Source organism: Xyrauchen texanus, chromosome 8 (assembly GCF_025860055.1).
Source record: "Xyrauchen texanus isolate HMW12.3.18 chromosome 8, RBS_HiC_50CHRs, whole genome shotgun sequence".
NCBI lineage: Eukaryota > Metazoa > Chordata > Actinopteri > Cypriniformes > Catostomidae > Xyrauchen > Xyrauchen texanus.
The window spans coordinates 23,347,433-23,370,788 of record NC_068283.1 but is presented as its reverse complement, the minus strand read 5'-3'; the positions used below and the strand labels follow the sequence as shown (position 1 = coordinate 23,370,788).

The window sequence follows — 23,356 nt, the reverse complement described above, 5'->3', positions numbered from 1 at the left end:
CCAGTCACAATTTACTGTCCATATATGGGGAATTTTAAGCGAATATAAATATACCATGATTAATATGACGTGATTTTCTCATATTCCGTTCTTGTTGTATTTTATGAGAACCTAAAACGAACGGACCGGCCACATTCAGAGCAGCGTGTTAAGATGAACCACTTTGAAATGCTCTGATGGGTGTACCGTCTATGGATGTTCATGCCAAACTCTCACGGAAATACAAGTGAGGATTTTTATAGTTTCACTTGAATTTTATTTGCACAATGGCAAATGTTCTTGGCTCATACACACAATGTAAATGACATGCAGGAGACGTTTGCTTGCTCCATTACTCTCAAGAAGATAGATGAAGAAACATATTTTTCAAATGAATAACAAAGAATTTTAAAATGTTTTCCATCATGCTAAATAAGGGCTTGTGGGTTTTATCGGAGAGCCTTAACAAGAGAGATTCCGAGTTTCCCAGTGCTCAGAACTCGTAATTACAACATTTCCGACTTCACTGGAAGGGCACAAAAATACTCCTCAAAATGCATCAACATGATTGAAAGAACATAATGAAACAGCCAAATTAGGTAAATAAATGCTTTAACATCGTTCATTATATTACTCTCTAACAGCTGAAGGTGCGGACATAAGACTGGTATAACAACAGCATTGCCTACTGTACAGGAGTGAAATCGTTTTTAGTAAAATATTTTAGGGACTCAATGTTGATTATAAACCCGGAAGATGAAAATAATAGCTAAATTAACCATGTTCCACTTAAAATGAAAACTAACAGTCACCATGGCCCTGAAGCAGCAAAGCATCCCCACACCATCACACTCCCACCACCATGCTTGACCGTAGGTATGATGTTCTTTTTGTGGATTTCTGTACTTTTGACTCATCAATCCACAGAACATTCTCCCAAACGGTTTGAGTATCATCAGTGTGTTTTGGCAAAATTCAGACGAGTCTTAATGTGCTTCTGGGTTAGCAGTGGTTTTTGCCACCCTTCCATGGGTGGCATTTTTGGTCAGTGTCTTTCTGATTGTGGAGTAATGAACAGTGACCTTTATTGATGCAAGAGAGGCTTGCAGTTCCTTGGATGTTGTCCTTGGCTTTTTTTGTGATTTTCTGGATGAGTTGTCATTATGCTATTGGAGGAATCTTTGAAGGTAAGCCACTTCTGGGAAGGTTCATTACTGTGCCAAGTTTTCTCCATTTGGAGATAATAGCTCTCACTTTGGTTCTTTGGAGTCCCAGAGCCTTAGCTTTGTAACTCTTCCCAGACTGATGTATTTCAATCATCATTTTCCTCATAATTTCTGGAATTTCTTTCGACCTTGACAAAGTGTGCTACTGGGTGAGACCTTTTAGCCAACTTCATGCTGCTGAAAAAGTTCTATTTAGGTATTGGTTTGATTGAACATGGCTGGCAGTAATCAGGCCTGTGTGTGTCTTGTCCAGCTGAACCTCATTATGAGTACAGTTTCATAGATTTGGGGATTTAGTAACTAAGGGTGCAAATACTTTTTCATACAGGCCCAGCTGTTATTGGACTTTTTTTTTTCTTTTTTTTTAAAACATTATCATTTAAAAATTGTATTTTATGTTTACTCAGATTCCCTTGGTTTTGTGTTAGATTTTATTTGAATGTTTTAAACAATTTAGAGATATACAAAAAAAACAGATGAAATCAATATAATACATTTTTACAGCACTGTATTTTATACTGATATTCACGCTTTTATTCTTCAGTCAGTTTGTAGGTATTCAGTTCTTAGTAACTAAATTAATGAACTTATATAAAAGGAATAATTCAACCAAAAAATTTAATTCTCTCATCATTTACTCTCCCTCATCCTATGTGTAGGACTTTCTTTCTGTTGCAGAACACAATTTAAGATTTTTAGAAGAATATCTCAGCTCTGTTGGTCCATTTATTGTGAATGGCTGCTAGACTTTGATTTAACCACTAGAGTCGTATGGACAACTTTTATGCTGCCTTTATGTGCTTTTGGAGCTTCAGAACTTTAGTACCCATTCAATTGCATTGTGAGAACCAACAGAGTTAAGAGCCTGTTCAATTCTATACTTCTAAAAATCTTTGTGTTCAGCAGAAGAAATTCACAAATCCGAGATGAAATGATGGTGAGTAAATGATGAGAGATTTTTCATTTTTAGGTGAACTATCCCTTTAAGTATAAAAATATGATTGGTATCGGTCGTAAAATATAAAAACTGCTTAAGCTCTATTAGCGAGAACAGTCTATGACTTGCCAGCAGTAACCTTCACCTATATACTCATTTTGAAAAGTTGCTGTTACTTTTTCCATTCTTGTTTTCCATTCAGTCTTGCATGTTTTTGATTTGTTAGTTGAGTTCTTGTTGTTATGTGTTATGTCTGCATCTGTTCAAGGTGCTCCCTGCTGGTGAGTAATGGTGGTCTCTAGTGGTTGTCTGTTTTATTACGTCATGTCCTGTTCTGGGGATGTGCGGGAGCCTGGTGTTGTACATCAAGCCTGATGGTTGTTGCATAAGACTCTTATGCACACAGCTCCCCTCCCCCACAAAGCCTTTTTACAACGGACAAACGGCAACGTCAGCAAAGCCCCCTGCTCTGAGCCCTACAGTACTGCTACTGTTTATTTGTACATATACAAACTAGAGGTCTGCAACCCGACCCAGGCCCAATGGGACCCATGAACCCCATGGGTTTCGGTCTGTGTTTCGGTCAGTTTTTGAAGTAGGACTTAGGGTTCCAATTGGGTTCAGGTTTGAAATTAATGAAAAAATATTCAGGCTTACCGGACGAGTTAGGGGCCGTTCACACCGAACGTGTTTTTGTGTACGTCTGTTCTGTTTCCCATTGTTTAAACATGCTGGACAAATGTCTTTGACATTTGTACCGCATCTCACTTTTTCTTCAGCGTCTCGCATAGGACCGGCATATTTTAAACACCTTGTACAGTAAAAAGAACTTCAAAGTTTAAAAAATGCATGTTGAGACACATGCGCTCTTTTTTTGTTCTTTGTGCTGTGTCTAGATTGATTTCAGCGCAGTTGTCACAAATATTCAACATTCTAAACAAGTTCAGGCTGCATAGAGGGGACTGTTGCATTGTTTCACATTATTCCAGATTGTTCTGCACCAAGTGAAGTATGCTTTTTCCCTTCTGCTCTACTAATTGTCTGCTCTGCCTTGTTAAATCTGTTTATAAAGGAAACTTAAAGCTGTCACATAAAGGTACAAGTAATCCATATAACTCCAGTGGTTCAATCCATATCTTCAGAAGTGTTATAATAGGTGTGGGTGAGAAAGTCCTGTTTTTACACTAATTTTCCACTTTCACATTTACATCTGGAAGTCACATGTGGTGCCTATTTAGTTTCACTTTCACATCTGAAACTGAAAGTTAAAGTGGAGATTTAGAGTAAAAAAGGACTTAAATATTGTTATGTTTCTCACCCACACACTCGCTTCTGAAAATATGGATTTAACCACTGAAGTCATGGATTACTGTTATGTTTTCTATAAGTGAATTTTGGAGCCACAAATGTCTGATCACCATTCACATGCATTGTGAGGACCTACAGAGCTGAGATAGTTTTGTAAAAAAATATTTGTTTGTGTGAAGTAGAAGAAAGAAAGTCATACACATTTGGGATGGCATGAGGGTGAGTCAATGATTGAGTAAAGAAATCATTTTTGGGTGAACTATCCCTTTAAGTAGTGAAACCCAAAGCCAGTGTTAAGATTTACTTGTTTGGGGTTTTCATACAGTAAAAGGGTTATTTGCATACAAAAAGGATAATCAAGGCTTTGATTACACCATTGCATGTTTGGCTGGAAAAAAAAAGCTGGCATTGAGTTTGAGTATAATAAGAGTCTGTTCCCCTCGGACTTTGGTGTATTGTTTATATGGGGGACGCTGGGATCATTTGTAAACAATGATCTCCTTGATGCCAGGAACTGATGTCCTTTTGCAAGTTTTTATCTCTCTCTCTCTCTCTCTCTCTCTCTCTCTCTCTCTCTCGCTCTATACTGGAGCAATCACTTCTGCCCTCCCAGCATGATTTCTGTTAGTCTCTCTCTCTCTGTTTCTCTTCTCGGATCATTATAGTATGGGCACACTCTACAGAGACATTTAGCCCTTGGCCACCTGCCCGCCTCCATGTGAGCCTCATTTGGTGTGTTTATCCTGTTTTCCATGCAGCCATTCAAGCACTGTTTTCCTCTAAACTTGGGACCGCACCTCTGGTATTCAGAGCCACAAATGCACACATCCACTGTACTTCTAATATTAAAGGAATGGTTCTCTTTTAAGGTGCAATGTAACTTTAATAAGTAAAACATATCTTAAAAAATCAGTAAGACAGAGGTGTGTGCATGTTTCTGTGTTTGGAATCTCTTTGCAGTGCAGCCTATGCTCTGAAACTGGTTGCTTTTGTGCATCCATTCAACGAGTTCTATTGTGAGCAGCGGTGCTAATTGCAGCCTGAATGGTCTCGGCTAAATGTTTTGTGACAGTTTGAAAGCATGAAAGCGGAGAGGTGCACACTAGAAAAGGAATCCCCCTTTTGCTTTGTTTTTCCTCCCTTCTAATGGGACAACAAAATGCTCTTGGCATTAACCTTCAGACTCCCATGCAACCCCTTTCCCCTCCCTCACTACAGCTTGAGAGAGTCTGCTCTCTGAATCTGGAAGAGAGGTAGATATAAATAAAGCCACAGTGAGGCAAAAGAGATAGGATCCTGCCGTATCCTTGTGGGACGAATGGGGCGGTCGCTCACATACTGAGCTGCAGTTCTTTGGCAGCATTTCAAATATGAGCCTCAGAAGCCTTGCGAGCAGCAGACATATTGTAACAGGGATGGCCAGCGCTCTGCACTCAGCCTAGTGCTTTTCTCAGGATGGTCGGGCGACATCTGTCTTCAGGTACTTTTCCGCTTCTCTGCAAACCCACCTCCTCCAACATGCCAGGATTCTCCGTACACTGATAACAGGCTTTTCCTTAGCTTTCCTTCTTGCTGTGCTGCTGTGTTCTCTGAAGTGTAGCATACAAATAACTGTAAATAAAATGCAAATCCCTAAAGCTATGATAGTGTGTGTTGGATATTAGTGCTGGGTAGAGATTGACTGTGCTCATCTGATAAGCTTTCTTCAGCGAGACACTGTGAGATGTTGAAGGCAGCTCTAAGCTTTTTTGGCTTCAGTTCAGATTTGATAAAATGGCGTCCTTTACTGCGCAGTGACTCTACAAAAGGACAACGTTTGTGTCTGAAACACACTACTCTCTCTCTGTCTCTCTCTCTCTCTCTCTCTCTCCATCTCTCATACACATCTTACCTGTAGTTAAAAGTGTGTTTTGCATGGTTGGGGACAGAAAAGCCTGGTGTGCACAAGATCTGACAGTCAGACATGCCTGTGCATGCAAAGCCACACAAAAACAACAACAACAGTGTTGATCCAGTGCCAGGAAGCGGGGCAGTATTTGCCTACTAAATTACACAAAAGGATCGAGGTATCCATATGTGTGGGCATTTCCACTGTTTTCAGTGTTTTCATCAATGTGTCAGATTTAGAATGAGCATATTTCTTGAAAGCAAAGTCGCCTGCGGTTGTAATCTGTCAGGCCAGCAGAGGGAGAAGGTTGTGGTTTGGGGAGCTAAGGCTTTTTGCGGTGACAGCAGTGGAAAATTATGGCTCTAGGCTAGCACATACATGTGAACCATGCAGAAAATGGTGCATTTATTTTCTTTCTGAAGTTACAACCCTAGCTAGTAGATACCTTTTTCTGAAGAAGAAAAAAAATGTGTGCATTGCACAAGTTGTCTTCAAGATAACCAAGAAACTTTGTTTTTAATCAAACTAACAAACAGTTCTTGCCAATATAACTTAATTTTGTTTCTTTAGTAATGACATATCATTTAAGAAATTTACATTTGTAAACTTAAACTCTTTTTTTTTTTTTTTTTTTTCAGTTTAAACTTAAACTGCATTTCTAAAGCGAGTTCCTATTTTACTTACTGTTTTATGGCTTTTCAAAATCTATTATGCATTACTGTTAAATATATTAATATTGATTGAAACAATGTATGGATATACAGTAGAGTGAAAAAAGGTAATATTTCCTTTTTATTGTCAGTGTGTCTTGGCACCCTGTCCCCCTATAATTGTTTTTTATTATCTGAAATTTAACATGCATTACAGACATGGTATTTAAATAGTTTCTCTCTCTCTCTCTCTCTCTCTTTCTTTAATTCTATATTTCCATAGAGCTGCCCCCACTGAGTGGCCTGGCAGCCCAGTATGAGAATATACCCTCCAATCGCAGTGCTTCTACAGCCTCTACTAACAGCTGCGGTGGCTGGGATCCATTGATTATTGACGAGAGTGATACTGAGGCGTGGCCTTCCATTTCATGCAAAGAAATCCATGCCCCTGCAGGATGCCCCTTGGACACTGAAAGTATAAGTGACGTTAGCAGCACAAGCAGCATGAGCATGGCTACAGGAGCTGGCCAGCAAGGCCATTTCTCTGCCAATCACCCCAGCAAAGCCAATGCCAGCCACTCAGGAGGTCTGCTCTCTAGTCAGGGTGGGTCCAGTAGAGGCTGGGGCTCTGGCCCATCTCCTGCCAGTGGAGGAGAAGGGAAGAATGAAGTCTCCAGCACATCAATGGGAGCCAGGGGTTGGGGCTCCTCCAATTTTAACTTGAACTTAAATCCCAATGCCAACCCCTCTGCCTGGCCAGTTCTGGGACATGAAGGGGCTGGCATGGGTAGCGGCAGCTCTGGAGGAAACAACCCTTCTCCTCCTAATCTCTGTAGCCCACCGGGCACTCTGTCCAGCCAGGGCTCTAGCAGCAGTGGCAGTAAAGGTGGTGCCAATGGAAATTCTGCAGGTAATGGTGGCAGTGGCAATGGCAGCACCACATGGGGTAGCATTGTGCCCAGTGACTCCTTGGAGCCACACTCCACCCCATCCACAAATGTGTCTTTCAGCTCTGAACCTCAGAACCTTAACACTGATGGACCAAATCACACTAAGCAGGAGTCCAGAGGTCCTGGCCACAGTCTGTCCAACTGGGGGGCTGGCCCTGCAGGCATGGGCTCATCTGTTCAACCTCCAAGAGGAGCCTCCCAGGTCAATGGAGAGGAGGAACCTGTTTGGGGTAATGGAGATCCCAAGTCTGTGAGTGGCTCAAAAGACTCTGGTTGGGACTCAGGGAGCAGCTGGGGACATGGAGGGGCTTCAGTCACAGCTGGCTGGGGACAAACTGCTTCAACTGGAGACTGGGGTAAGCATTCCAACAGTGAGGTCAAAGGATGGGATCCCTCAGGCTCTCCCACCCAAGAGCAGCAGCTCAATTCCTGGGTCCGTGGGGCCAATGCTCCAGCTAGTGAAGGAAGCAGTGACAGCATGGAATGCCATCCTCACAGAAGGGACCCCTCATCAAGGGATGAGGCCCCCCAAATTCTGCCAGCCGAGGACATGGACCCCCGAGTTCTGTGCAACACGGGCTGGGGACAGACACCTGTGCGCCAGCACACAGCTTGGGAGACAGAAAAGGCTGCACGCTCCAACCGCAAGAATGACATTGGAACTGAAGCTTGGGGCTCATCCTCAAATGCAGCCAATGCTGGACCAATGCCAACTTCTGGTATTGCCAACGTAAACTCTGGCCCTGCAACCAGACCTGACTCTGGGGGCAAGAATGATGGCCACTGCCCCAGTACTGGACCTGCACCAGGCTGGGGCACTTCTGTACAGTCATCCCAGGCTGGCACTGGTTGGCCAGATCCAACCAGCAACAAGAAACCTTCCAGTGGTCCTGGAAGCTGGGGCAATACCCCATCTGGAGGTCCAGGAGCAGGAGGCAACCTGCAGAAGAGTGGCCAAACTTGGGGATCTGAGGAGAAATCTCCTACCTGGGAAGACAGTCATTCTAAGGCCAAACCACAGGGTTGGGCTGAAGTGCCCAAACCATCTCATGGATGGGGAAATGGACCTGATGGAGAAAGTGGGTCTGGAGGAGAATGGGGTGAACCTGGAGATGGGAAGAAAAGTGTCCCATCCAGCTCTTCCTGGGAGGGAGAAGGACCAGGCTGGAATGAGGGCTCCAGAGGATGGAGAAAACCTGCCCCGGCAGGAGGAGGAAACTGGGGAGATGCACAACGCCCCAGCGTGCCACCACAAGGATGGAATAACAAGCCTCAGGAGAGCACCAGTGGCAATAGTGGCAGTGTGAGCATGGGTTCTTGGGGAGGTCCTAGCTCTGTGAAGCAGAGTGGCTCTGGATGGGGTGGAGGAAATAGTGGAAGTGTCAAACCTGATCACACTGGAGAGCCCACTGGATGGGAGGAGCCCTCTCCACCCTCCATCCAACGAAAGATGGAGATCGATGACGGTACCTCAGCTTGGGGTGACCCAAGCAATTACAAAAAGACAGTCAATCTCTGGGACAAGAATAACCCTGGGATGCAAGGCAAACCAGGCCCTGGCAATGCCAACAATGTACCCAACAACCATCATCATCACCCCCACCATAATCAGCCTCCCATGCAGAACCACAACCATGGAGGGACAAGCTCAAACAATAACCACATTTCTCCAGATAACGCTGGCCCACATCTAACAGGGCCGACTCACACTAGAACAGCCCCCATTAATCCAGGTAAGAAAACTAGAGGCTATGTTATTCAACAAAACAGTCTTTCATTTACTGTCACTGACTTTTAATGAGTTAAAGGGAAAGTTCACTCAAAAATGAAAATTCTCTCATCATTAACTCACCCTCATGCCATCCCAGATGTGTATGATTTTGTTTCTTGTGCAGAACACAAAACAAAGATTTTTAGAAAGAATATCTCCGCTCTGTAGGTCCAAACAAGTGAATGGTGATTAGCACTTCAAAGCTCCAAAAAGCACAGACAGTCATGATAAAAGTAATCCATACAACTCCAGTGGTTAAATTAGAAAAATCAGAATCATTAATGTCTTCTAAAGCGATATGATTGATTTGGGTAAGAAACAATTCTATATTCAAGTCCTTTTCACTGTAATTATTTACTTTTGGTTGCTCTCCAATTCGCAGTTATAGAGTTCACACAGCCTCTCTTGTGACACAAGTAAGTAAAAAGGAAATTTTTACATGGGTCTGTCAACTTCAGAATACTGTTTATATGCTCTCTATGAGAGTAGCTCGATACCGCGTTAAAGCCAGAAGGAAGTTTGTATTTAGAGTTGGGCCACCATCTGTTCAGAGAATTACTGGGCCATAGTAGGATACTTGGAACAGACCGACCTAGCGCCCTCTGCTGTCTGTGTGTAGCTTTTGCCCTTGCTCTGCCAAAGCTGTATTTTTAACATGGCATCCTCAGATGTCCCTTGTTCTAAGAATTAAACAGACATTTAATATTGCTACATATTAGTCCATATTAGGACACAGAATACTAGACTATAACATAGGTCATTTATTTTTTCTGCACTTTTCCTGAGATTTGCAGTATTTATTTTCAGGATGGGGGGAGATGACAAATGTCCATTCAAAACCTGAGCCTTCATGGGGAGAGCCAGCCGCCCCTCCAGCAAGTGTGGACAATGGCACTTCAGCATGGGGCAAACCCCCAGGTGGATGTGGAGGATGGGGTGATAATGGTCCTGAGGTCTATGGTCGAGGCAACGGTCCCCCTGGATCTGCTCCCTGCAAAACTGGTTAGTTTTAGGAATTCCATTTTTATAGCTAATTTCTTTTATTACTTTAAACATATTCAATAAATGATTTATAAAATATGCATGGATTTCTTATAAACCTTATACAACTAGTTAAATTTGTATAAATAGTATATGAAATATTTTTATATTAACAGTTCTGATAATTTTTTAAATAAAACTAGTGGTTGTATCTTCCTACAACGTGTTGCTGTTATTATTATTTATTGAAATCGACTCTCTATAGACATAACTCTCTCTACTTCCATATTACAGAAAAAATACTGCTTTTATATTATTGTACATAGCTTTAGTAAATGAAGTTATCCTTGTCATAACTGCATACAGTGAATACATGTATATACTTTTGTCATAGTGTACCTGATAATTATACAAACCATGGTCAACTTTGGTGTACTGGTAGATATTCATGAAAATTGTACCAATGCTATTGGTACCATTGGCAATATAATATTGGTAGTACTGGTATCTGTAAGAAAAAAAAAAAGTTTTTGGTCAGTTGCCAGTTATCAGACTCTTAGCTTTGAAATGTATAACAGGGCCCCTGATGTTGAAAAAAATTAACTGCATGATTGCACATATTTTGTTGCTGTAAAGGTAATGATTTAGTTTCAATTGCAAATATAAATATGTACCCCTACTATGGACACTTCCAATAATCATTTTATTTATTTCTTCCTCCAGCCCCCAAATCTATGCAAGATGGCTGGGGAGGTGGTGAGGACATGAGCCTGTCTGCAGGGCAGTGGGAGCAGGATGAGGGGGACATGTGGAACAGCACTGCATCTCAGGAGAGCAACTCCTCATGCAGCTCCTGGGGCAACCCACCCAAGAAGGGCCCACCAAAGGTAAAAAAAAGCTACAGATGGAAGGAAGCTACATTTAGATGTCAGTCACATTGCTTGCAAAACAGAATCAGCTGATCTGTCTGTGTTTTTCTCTGTAGGGAAAAGTCCCAAACAAACAGGATGATACATGGATTATGAATCGTCTGATCAAGCAGCTGACTGACATGGGCTTCCCTGTGAGTATTGCTTATCACTCAAATATTTTACACTTATGCACAATATGGCTGTAAATACCCAGTTACAAATGTAGAGTATATTCTACATATTCATCTGTTTGGATTAATCAAATTATTCTTTGTTATACAGTACATATTATCCTCCTGAGACACCACATGACTCCTGTGTACATTTTCCATTTCCCTTTTTGATTTTGTAAATAGTAGCACAAAACAAGCAAAAAAAAATCTAAATCAAAATTGATGTCCACATATGTGGACAGCGGGACTAAGTTGTAAAACTGTAAGAGTGAGTGGTGATGGCTAAAGCACTGAACTAGTAAGCAGAAGGTTGGTGGTTCGAACCCCACAGCCTCCACCATTGTGTCCTTGAGCAAGAACTTAACTCCAGATTGCTCCAGGGGGATTGTCCCTGTAACAAGTGCACTGTAAGTCGCTTTGGATGAAAGCGTCTGCCAAAGGCATAAATGTAAATGTAATACCAAGCTATAGAAAGTTTTTCATCAAATAGTTTATTTTGTGTCCAGAAGTGTTGGTTATGTTTTTGAGACATTAAAGACATTACAGCTGATTTTTCATAAAGCTGAATTAATAATTATTATTTAAATGATTGGCCAGCATTATCAAATCACTGCCAACCATGGTAAAATACAATTTTGCATAGTAAAATTCTGAATTTATGTACTGATTATTATTTTCCCATGTCTGCAAAGCATGTTGAGCAGTCCAGACATCATCTGTAGCCTGAAACTGAACTTTTGGTCGGATTTTAGGAGAGAATACACTTCGCTTCATAGAAAGCTATATGATGCCTCCTTGCTCCCAATTTAGTGAATGACTTAACCTCCAGTGTGCTGTCTGTCTGCACTGATCTCAGAGCATTTAGAAATGCACCATATGTACTCCATATAAATCCTCTGAAAGCACCATTTATCAGCTTTTGCATGAATACATTTATTCTCAATGTGAAAATGCACAGTTAATATATGCGAATGCATTTACTAATCTTAATGAATAGAACCGTATTGTACAGTGATAAAAAAAAATAAAACAATAACAAAATGTATATTAAAATGAAGCAAATTGACCCACAGATGTGTAAATGTCAGCCAGGCTAAGCCCTCCCAGAGGTGGCGCTGTTTTGCAAATTGCATGGTATTATCATATATTTATTTTAAGAAATTATATGTTTTCCGCAACTAAAACATGTTTTTATCAATTATACAAGAACAAAGTATATATTATTTTGAGAAATTATTTTATTATTAAGGTATGTTCTATAAAAGTCATTTAATCTTTCTCATTTGCTATGCTTGGGGCTAGCCCTTCATCTCAATGTTAATCAACAGAGATCTGGAGAACGTCATGCACATGTGCAACAAGCTTTCAATGATGGCCTGAGGGGCATGTTTGCCTTTGCCCCTGAGCCAATCAAAAGCTTTGATCATATGTCAAGCTGTTGACATGAGCATCGGAAGTTACCGGGTGCAGAGTAGACCTGCGTAGTGAACTTCATTTTTTAGTTTTTAAAGCAAATTTTTTCAAATGTGCTGCTGGTTGGATTAGTTAAAGTGTACCGTTCATCATTTCAATAAATTTTATGCCACTGTGTCGTGGTGTTGTGTTGTTGATGTTTTGGTTTGTATTAGATTACAATGACTGATAAATATTCGAAGTCTGTCATCATTTTGATAAGTTTTGTTATGCTATTCTTTAGTTAGTGAGATAATATTCACACCCTTTGATGATTTGCCTATTTGTGGTTTACTTTCATATTTACTTGAGCTTATGGACGTGGATATGCACGTCTTAGAGGTGTTTTGTGCTAAGATTATATCATTAGGGATGTTTGTGTGGCATCATGTTCAGAGGTTGTGCTAGAAACATTTATTTATTTGTCACACTCTGGGAAATGTCTGTCATTATCTATTTTTATCAGTCATATTGTTTTAATTTTATTATTACTATGGCAATGAGGAATGTAGCATCCATGATAATGGCACATAAATGACAGTAGATAGGCTTTTATGACTCCCCTTGTTTGAGTCCGGTGAAACCATGAGATCTAGTGTAAAACTTCTACCTGTCAATCAACCCCAGCACAGAAATCAGGTTTTTAAACTTTGCCTGTTAAAGCGCATGTCACATGCACAAGTTCAGAGAACTTCATAATCCCTGATGTGAACAAAGTGTAACATGAGAGCACATCTGTGAAGCTCAGTTAGCACAGTTACTCCACTAAAATAACAGACAATTCTACTCTAAACGTGATGTTTGCGCTTATATTAAATGCATGCATAATTGGCTGAAATGATGTGTTGTTATAATGATTGATTGATGTATGCGGTTATGAAATCAGATACCCTCTACTCAAAATCCAAACACAAAAGAGACTTACAATACCAGGTCTAAATGATGATGGTGCCAGTTAATACAGTTAATCATATAAAATAGACATATTAGAGAATAAACAGGGCACATGCACAGTCGGATTGTGAGGGACAAAGAGTTAAGTCAAAGCTAATGCACTAGATAAAAACAGATCTGTCAAAATGACAGACAGAATTTGGAATTATTAATCAATGTTTCAAAGATCGGTCAAATAATTGATTGTTTGTGCCCCACACTAAATAATGACCCTGAGAAACCACTGGTAAATGTTGAGAAATATAAAAAATAACTAACATGTTTTTTCAGCTTTTGAGGGAATGCAGTTCTAATTTCAACATATGTGGACATCATGTTTATAAGCACGCTGATGTGTGAAAATTAATGGATTTTTTTTAAAGCCACATATCAAACGAAACTACAGATGCTACTTTTTACAACCAAACAGGTTTCAATCCAAAAACATAAATAGGTTTCTTATGAGAGGCACTTTTGCTGGTGCTGCATCCGTAGCATCACTTCATGGAAATCAACATCACACTGTTGTGTCATGTGACATGGTGCACCAGAAGTTTAACCCTTAAATGACAGTGTAGAGTCTTACAAACAGTATTTAGTCTGTTTTAATTCATTTATATTAGGTGTTGCATATGGCAAAGCCAAAATACAATGTCCACACATGTGGGCGTGGGGTTGCACGAGGTTAATGCAAGTGGAGAATACTTTATTTGGTGTCTACTGTGTATGGGTGTATGCAGAGTTCTTATAGTTTTTTATTTTATTTATTTATTTTCAATTTATCCTTTCAATTATTTTTGTTTTTGATAGTTTTCACATGTTATTCTTAGTTTATTTTAGTTTTAATTGTTTCAGAGTTTTTAAATTTCAGTTTATTTATTTTTTCAGTATAATCATTATAATTTGAGTATTTTAGAGACTAAGTTAGTGTGTTAATTAATAATCGTTTAAGTATGTTTTACACCAGTAAATTTCTCAGGGTCATCTAGTTTTATTGCTTTCTAATGGTTTGATGGTGGGTTGTAAAGGTTTAAGATTTTTAAGTATACTGTGTATCTAAAACAAAAATAAATTTGGCGCCATTTTAATTTTATTACAGTTAGTTTTTGAGTCATAAACATTTATTTAGTGTAGTTCACTTTTTCAATGATGATAGTTTTTATTTTTATTTCAGTTAATGAGAATGTTTTAATTTAGTTTTATTTTTCATTAATGACATTAACATGTTTGTGTTTATGTTTGCCTTTGCAGAGAGACCCTGTGGAAGAGGCTCTCAAAAGCAACAACATGAACTTGGATCAGGCCATGAGTAGGTGTCACACCTGCAAAAAAAAAAATATATATATTTCAGAGATCTTTGCCTGAAGATTGTATGTTTTCAAAAATGTATTGTGTCGTAGGCGCCCTGCTGGAGAAGAAGTCCGAGCTAGATAAGCGGGGGATGGGAATCTCTGACTATAACAACGGCCTAGTCAATAAACCAATGGGCTGCAGGCCTTCAGTCATCTCCAAAGAATCCTCCTCAGATCGTCCCCCCTTCATGGACAAGGTATCTGCTTCTCACAATTAAAGTACATTTTGGTCATTGCATCTAGAAGACTTTTTGAAGAATAGAATTTTGTTTGTCTTAGTTTTTTTTTTGTCCTTTCCTCCTTAGGATGCTGGGCTAGCAGATGATGCCCAAACCTCACAGTTTATGCCTTCTCCGAGCCTGAAGCTCCCATTAGGTAGTGCTGCACTCCCTGGCCAGAGCCTTGGAGTTACCATGCAAAACTTGAACAACAGACAGGTAGGTCTATGTGAATCAATATTATTTACTGAAATTGAAGACAGAGTTCACACAATGTAAGATAGTTATAATAATTAAGAGTTTGTCTTAAACTGCATACTAATTCTTTGATTCTCTTTCTTTTGACCTAAAGACTTATACTTAAATATTTGAAATTGGTTTGTATTCATATATAAAAAGTGTACAAATATTTTGAAATTGATGAGTTGGGTAGGGAATGAAAATCAGTCAACTACTGCCTAGAATACATGCCATATATTCTCCTTCTGTTTACAATACTGTTTAAAAAGCATTCCAAACTCCTCTTGAAGTTGGTTAAGAGAGTGCCCAAATTGTTCAGAGATGTAATGTAGGCAAGGGGTGGGTACCTTCAAGAAGCTAAAATTAAGATTGTTTAGATTTGTTTAAGTTTTTTTTTTTATTACTATTTTGGGTCTCTACATAATTCCCAGAATTGCATATTTGTTATTTTATAGTTTATATGACTAGTACTATTTTAAAATGTGGAACATAATAATAATGGATAAATGAGTAGGTGTTTCCAAACGTTTGACTGGCAGTGTATACTAACTATTGCACTTTGCTGGCTGTATCAGCCATTTTTCAATCATCATTAATTTCCTTCAAAACTGACGAAAGCCTGACCGATTGTTTTTCTCATGTCCTCATAAAGTCAGATTTAGAATGAGATTGTTGTGAATGTGTAGATGCAGAGTGGAGTGTTTGGTAGTAGCGGAGCAGCACAAGCCCGGGCCCTGCAGCAGCAGCCTCCTCCTCAGCCATCAGTGCCACCTTTCAATTCCTCCCAGCCTAGTCTACGCGCTCAAGTGCCTCAGTTTCTCAGCCCTCAGGTGAGCCTGCACACACACACACACACACACACACACACACACACAAACAAACAAACAAACAAACCTAGTGGTTCAGAACCTTGCTGTGATTATTTGGTGACACATACTATGTTTTTCACCACTTAATTATTATTTGAGAATGTTGAAATTATCACCTGTTGATCTAATTTCATAATTTTGTTCACTGACAGGTTCAAGCACAGCTTTTACAGTTTGCAGCAAAAAACATTGGTCTCAACCCTGCACTTTTAACCTCACCGATAAACCCTCAGCATATGACCCTGTTGAACCAACTTTATCAGCTGCAACTGGTGAGTGCCAGTGTTTTGTCATCTTATTAAAGCTGTCGTCAGGTAGTTGACATGAATTATATTTGGGAAGTTGCGATGACTCTGTGTACACTTGTGGCATCAAGAGGGTTGCTGCTGATCCCTCTTCACTAACTGATATTTCACAGCAAAAATGACCATTGATTGTTTGGATGGCTGGATTGCTATATATTAAAAAGTAGGCTTGTCTGTTTTGTCTTAATATTTTCACTGGACATTGTGTTTAAACATCGGGGTGTTTTAACAGTAAAAAAAACTGTATACCGATGAGTAATTTTTTTTAAATATATTTGTCACATCTCTTGATCATTTAAAATAATGATGCCAAAAAAGTTAAATATAACTGTGAAAAACTGGCTATTCACAGGACCGAATATATATATACGATTTTCTTTATACATGATTCACAAATTTTAAACCTAAAATCTTGATATGCATCGTTTGATTAATTACAGAATATGTTTTGATTTGCCAACATAAATTTCAATGTCTTGTCAGAAGTTGACAGTTTCAATGTCTTAAATGTCTCATTTAATGTAATCTTGTCTCAATGATTTTGCAGGCGTACCAGCGTTTACAAATTCAGCAGCAGATGTTGCAGGCACAGCGCAGTGTTTCTGGCCCCATCCGACAGCAAGAGCAGCAAGTGAGTAGTTCACTCCCACTTCACTTTTGAAGCAATAGTCCTCCCAAAAATGAGAATTCTGCTATCATTTTAATCTACCTCCTCTTGCAGGTTGCACGCACAATCAATAACATGCAGCAACAGATCCAGCAGCACCAGCGGCAGCTGGCTCAGGCTTTGCTGATGAAACAACAGCAGCAGCAGCTGCCCCCCTCTTACCCGGGCCAGCATCCCAATGTGGGCAAATCAGCTCTGGACATGTTTCCAGTCCACCCCCAGGCCTCCAGCCTCTCCGTTTCTGACCTTCAGACCAAAGAGCCGCAGTCTTCTCCAAACTCCTTCTCCCCCTACCCTATGTGTGAGTACCAGCACTGTCTGTTATTGCTCTCTTCCTCAGCCTTGTCCTTTCTGTTTGGACCAGTGAAGGGGACTTCTCATTTCTTTATTTTAAATTCACAAAGCTGCCTTTGTCAGATGTTGACTCTTCCTGTGTAAATAATGTATTGCTGGGAAGATGTTTCCACTTTGATGGAGAAAATAATAGTGAGTCTGTGCACAGACAGAGTACATGAGTTGAGTTGAGCCACAGCAATTTCCCCCTCTGACTCAAAGTGTTATATTATCACTCCTCTCAAACTCCCCTCCGGGTTTTCCATTTTCCTCTTCTCGTTCACTTTGTAGCAAAATTGGAAGCCAGTTACTGATCAGCTGTAAAGCTCTTTCAGTATGTTTTTATATCACAATATTAAAAGATATATTAAATAAAAGAATAAATATACAAATGTTTACTCCATTTAGCCCATCTTGATATGTGCATTTTATGTGTCTTTCTAGCTGGATTGAACCATAACATGAATGTAAACTGCATGGAGGTGGGTGGCATGTCCATGAAGGACTCTCCTCAGCCCCAGTCACGCCTGTCACAGTGGACACACCCTAACTCCATGGATAACCTCTCTGGCAACTCCTCTCCAATGGAGGCCAACTTCAGCAAGCACGGTGTGAACTGGGGGAGGCATCACTATTATGGTTACCAGTAAACATTGTGACATAATGCTCAATATGCTTCTTGAGAGTAGAATATGGTATGAAACTGATAATATCCATAAAACCATCTGCATTTAACAGGTGCCATCTCTGCTGGTCCCAGTCTGGGTCCCCCAAGCAAGCCCCCACTGGATGACTCCTACAGTCCTTACAATATGATTTCCAACTCTGAGTCTCCTGCCAGCCCTCTGGCACCTCATGATAGCTGGGGCCAGGGCAAAAGCACCAATGACAAAATCTCCAATGGGACCAATGTCAACTGGCCTCCAGGTGATTGACGAGAGACTTGACTTAACTGTTTGAATGAAAAAAGGGGATTAAATTGAATTTCACTTAGAATTTCAATTAGAATTTAATTACATATACAATTCAAGACCCCATGTAATCACTTGACAAACACAGTTTTCTCTCCTATGTTGATGTACAGTAATTTTTGTTGAAGCAGGAAGTGTGAGTGAGACATATGAAAGAGATTAGGGTTGTGCCGATGGACGATATCATCGTCCATCGTGATGGCTGACCAACATCACAATGTTGAGCCACCATCGTGATGCCACGCCCCCTTTTGCGAGTCTTGCTAGTATGACACACTAATCCAAGTCTCTTCTATAGTTAACCTAAAAACTTTGCAGGGATTGCTCTGTAAATTAAATTGAGAATATAACTAATGCATATATGCTATTTTAAATACTGTAGTATATGCCAGAGACGTGACGTGTTAGTCTGTGAAAATACCGTGTCAGGCAGGCTGCACAAATATTGATCTTGACATTGTTAGCTTCTTGTCTTTTTTTTACATGTCTTACACTGTACATTTAGATTAAAATATTTTATGTTGTAGGCTACTAGAAAATAGACTTTATTAATTAATTATTAGTAGTTGTAGTGTCTCAGAAAATCTTGCTCATTGTCACATAGCTCTTGTATACACTGAAGCGGCAGTAAGATAAATAGACCAGCGAACGTCAAATCACTTTTGTCTGGTTAATACTTTTAAAGAAAAATTTCCTTGGCCATAAATCCATAATGTCAAATCAAATGAAAGAAACAAGTTGAATATGAATAACACACATTTATTAAAACATAGAAGAACAACAAATGAAACGGGAACAACACTCAGACCGAAACTCGGCATTAACATTTCACTTATAATTAGCAGCACAATTAACTTCAGCACAGGCTACAAAATAAATTAGCCTATGTTATTGAAATATTGAAAAGTGGTCATATGAACTACACAAATGAACATTTAAAAAATAATATGCAAAATCGAATAGCTCCGCAACGGATGGCGAAAAATGCGTAAAGAAGTCTAATATCTTTCACTATAGACCATGTTTAAATTTCGATGTTTCTGGCCAGAAATACCAACATATTCACTTTATCTGGTTTTAATAAGCTGCGGATTGGAGTAACTACACTACCCGCTGTGCTGAAGACCCGCTCTGATGGAGTACTGGTAGCACATATGCACAGATATTTCCGTGCTAATCTTGCCATGAACGGAAACCTTTTGTCGTTCGTTTTCCACCAAGTCAGCGGGTCCTCTTCCCCATCAATGGCCATTTCCTGCAGGTACATGGTCATTTCTGCCTCAACCTTTTGCTCATCAGTGAGTAAAATAACGAAATTATAGTTTTTAAGTGGAAAATAGTATTTATGTAAAGAGATATATTAAAATAAAAAGTGCACAACTCTTAAGTGAAAGCTAAAAAAAAATAAAATGCTTCACGTGTCGTGCAACCTACTGATAAAGCGCCGAGTCATTAGTTGGGTTAGTAAAATAACGAAATTATAATTTTTCATATCATTTTTGAAAATTATATGAAATTATATTAAACCCCCCCCCACACCCCCACCGACGATATCATCGTCCATCGCGATGTTTTACTGTCAACATCGTCAACTGCCAATTTAGGGGACATCGCCCAACCCTAGAAGAGATGGTTTCTTTTCATTTTAGAGATGTCACATCTGTGAACAATTATATGCTACTTGCCAGTTGGTTGCAGATGGTTTTAGACATAGGGACATGCACATTCTAGAGAGTATTTTATTAAACATTGGAATCTGTGTAGTGTAACATCTGTTAGTACATCATAGAGTCATCAGTATTTTTGGTACCTTTTCCTGGAAGAGAAAGACTACATTTTAAATGCGTACATCTGCAGGTTCATTTTGTCAGCTTTTAGGAGTGCATTAGCCAATAGATGGCTTCAAAGCTTTTAGAAATATACTAAAATCCACAAAACTCTCATTTTGAAATTTCTGAAATAACTAAAACATGTATTAGGAAAAAAAACATGACTCTTACTTAATCTGGTTCTTATGAAATCCCTCAGAGTTCTGTCCAGGAGTTCCCTGGAAAGGACTGCAGAATATCGACCCTGAGACTGACCCTAACATGACCCCAGGCAGTGTTCCCAGTGGGCCCACCATAAATACCAACATTCAGGATGTTAACCGCTATCTGAGAGACCGGAGCGGAGGTAAAAGGACTCACTTTTTCCTCATTGAAAAGAACTCGCACAACTTCTTGTCTAATGGAACTGGAAGCAAAAGTTTAAAGGTCCCAGCATACTTAATAAAGACGAACGTGTGTGACATAATTTAGAACAAATTATGTCCAAAACAAAGATGTTTGATTCGGTGATTCGTAACACCTCGCCAGCATGAACATTTAGGAAAACTTCATACTGGCTGCAAACACCTTCTTACTGCAATTTGTCCACGTCATCGGTAGGTGTGACCTGGAGCCAGTCAACAAGAAGACACCAGCGTGCAGTTATTAGCGAGCTGTTGCAAATGTACCTGTATCTGTACGATCGTTTGCGTAGAGACCTTTTCCAAGAACAAATCATGTTTTTGGTTTAATTAGTCTAAAAAAGGAATCAGATCTACTGAAATACTCCTTGTTCAATACAAGTTAAGCTCAATTGACAGCATTTGTAGCATAATGTTGATTACCACAAAAATTCATTTAGACTCGATCCTCCTTTTCTTTAAAGAAAAAAAACAAAAAGGAAATATTAGGCAAAAACAATTTTTACCTCCAAAAAAAGAGGTTACAGTGAGGTACTTACGATGGAAGTGAATTTTGCCCTTTCTTTTGGAGGGTTTAAAGGCAGAAATTTGAAGCTTCTAATAAAAAAACAAAACACTTACATTAATTCTTGTGTTAAAACGCTTGTATTATTTGAGCTGTAAAGTTAAATGGACATTTTTACAGTCGTTTTAGGGTTTGTTGACATTGAATCGATTACACAGAAAACTTTACACAGAAAAGGTTAGTAAATGATTTCATCACACTTAAATCATTTATATATGCATATTGTTTAGGACTTGTGGCTATACTTTTGGAGGGGAGAAATGGAGGGGAAAATTAGTTTTTGCGGTAATCAACATTATGCTACAAAAGCTGTCAATTAAGCTGAACTTGTATTGAATCTGAAATATTCCTTAAAGTGCTTCTTCACTCTATTGTATGACATGCTGTGGCACTCGTGTGCCTCCTGAGTAGTAATATCAGTGTCATCTTAACCTTTTGTCATTCTAAATTATGCTGACATACAGCATGTTAGCACATTGGCGCCATGAAAGTAAACATGACAAATTACACATTGGGCTCTATTTTTGTGAGCATGCAAAGCGCAGCGCTACGTGCAACGTCTTATCCAATTTTCATGAGAGCACTAATTCTAATCTCAATTTTCGTTCCAGCGCAAGTGGCTGTGGGTGTGAGTGTTCTGAGTTTGGGAGTATGCGCTCAAACTGTGGGTGTATTGTCTGTTAATGAAGGGGTGCAAAGCGCAAAATGCTATTTTCCTGAAAAATAGGTAATTGTGCTAAGATGTTTTGAAAACTACATCTTAAAGGTGGAGTCATTTTAATCAATACACTTTTTGTCAAATTCCATGAATATCTCTTCACAGTCTGCTAGCTGTCCTTTCTGTGTGTGTGTGTTGAGGAAAAAAAAAAGGTGTTACAGGTACACAGCCCTGGCTCTGTAAATGGGAAAATAAACAAACACTATTCCTGCATGAATTTGGGGGGGCTTCTGAAGTAGCACTGAAGGGAGGGGTGTGTTTTTGGCTGTTGAGTTCTAATATCAACAGTCTTTATCAGGAATCGCTTACGCCACCTTTAACTCAACACAAAATGTAATCTCAGTTCCTGTATTTGCAGTTTGTAGATTCCACCCTCAGGTGGTAATAAAGTTCAAGTCCAAACTATATTAAAAATATAGAGGAACATGAAATTATGTTCCTGACATTCAGAGTTGTAGATTTGTATAAAACTATCTATAGATCAGCTATCTATGGTTTATTTTTCAAATATTATTATTATTGTGGTGTAGCGGGGCGGGGCCGAGCGATGCCAGGATGGACATCTGGGGCGAAATATCTCGCCTAGCTGTTGGTGATTGCGGTGTTGGCGGGCGATGGATAAAGCCGCAACCAGAACTGCGGTCAAGAGAGACTCACAGAGAGAGAGAGAGAGAGTGAGAGACATTATGAATTTGTGTGTGTGTGGTTGACCGCTTGTCAGTGAGCTCAAATGCCACTAAGGCGTGTGATGCTGAAAAGCAATGTGTGAATGGGAAGATACTGAAAAGTGTGAAAATAAATGTTGTATGTTTGGATGCGCACCTGGCTCCCACTTCCTTCATCACAAACGATCAGATGTCTGTTACAATTGTTTAAATTTACAATTGTATTTATGATTTAATTTGCAATGGTATTTTTCCACCTGCTGTGGATAACTCATAGAGTGATTTTTAAGTCACTGCCAAACAGACCAGTGGAAGAAGTTGGAGAGAGTAAAATGTTCTTGAATTGGTATGATTTATTATGATTATATTTATATTTCATTTAAAGTGTAATTTAAATTCAGAAATAGTTTTAGTTAAATTTCAATTAATGAATTTAATTTTTAAAAATTGTCCGGTAGATATGAAATGCTTGCTGATATCTTATCAGTAATTATTATAATTTATCATAAATTTCTGTTAATACTAGCCATGATTTGTGTCAGTAGATGAAAATGATTAATAATACTTACATTCTCTATAATTTAACAGAGCATACTACATCCAGATTCTGACAAGAATCACATTTTCCATGCGTATAAAAGGAGCGTGTCACTGTCATAGAAATATGACTGGCATTCATCAAGGACACGGTTAATGCACAAAAGAACATTTTCAATGTTCTTCAATTCTTCTAATTCGTTGTATGCAGTTAATTTATGCTACCAACTTCTTATGAATGTGCTGTCTTTGTTTATATCGCTGGTGCTTGAGAGAATGGACTATAAAATAAGACACAGGCTAATCAAATCAAATCACTTTATTGTCACACGACCATATACACAAGTGCAACAGTAGGTGAAAGTCTTGTGTACAGTTCCGAGCAACATAAGAGTCATGACAGTGACGAGACATATACCAATTACAATAAACAACATACTTACACAACACAATTTACATATCAAATGTACACATACACAAAAAACAATAATAATATACAATGTACAGTAAAACAATACACACAATAT

General features: G+C 39.2%; 1 protein-coding gene across 4 annotated transcripts in view; it reads left to right on the top strand.

Moving 5' to 3' along the window:
• The window catches only part of tnrc6c1 (trinucleotide repeat containing adaptor 6C1), an 89,146-nt gene that overhangs the window by 50,584 nt on the left and 15,206 nt on the right, over positions 1-23,356 (top strand). For 3 of the 4 annotated variants that reach the window (XM_052131487.1, XM_052131486.1, XM_052131485.1), the window contains exons 5-18: positions 6,272-8,671; positions 9,517-9,711; positions 10,414-10,577; positions 10,676-10,753; positions 14,411-14,468; positions 14,560-14,708; positions 14,817-14,948; positions 15,656-15,799; positions 15,991-16,110; positions 16,691-16,774; positions 16,865-17,111; positions 17,588-17,752; positions 17,882-18,070; positions 20,143-20,289. In XM_052131487.1, the coding sequence (XP_051987447.1) occupies positions 6,272-8,671; positions 9,517-9,711; positions 10,414-10,577; positions 10,676-10,753; positions 14,411-14,468; positions 14,560-14,708; positions 14,817-14,948; positions 15,656-15,799; positions 15,991-16,110; positions 16,691-16,774; positions 16,865-17,111; positions 17,588-17,752; positions 17,882-18,070; positions 20,143-20,289 (4,272 nt within the window). Of the gene's footprint in view, positions 1-4,835; positions 4,931-6,271; positions 8,672-9,516; positions 9,712-10,413; positions 10,578-10,675; positions 10,754-14,410; positions 14,469-14,559; positions 14,709-14,816; positions 14,949-15,655; positions 15,800-15,990; positions 16,111-16,690; positions 16,775-16,864; positions 17,112-17,587; positions 17,753-17,881; positions 18,071-20,142; positions 20,290-23,356 lie in introns of those variants that run through there. The other variant, XM_052131488.1, reaches the window with a different exon arrangement.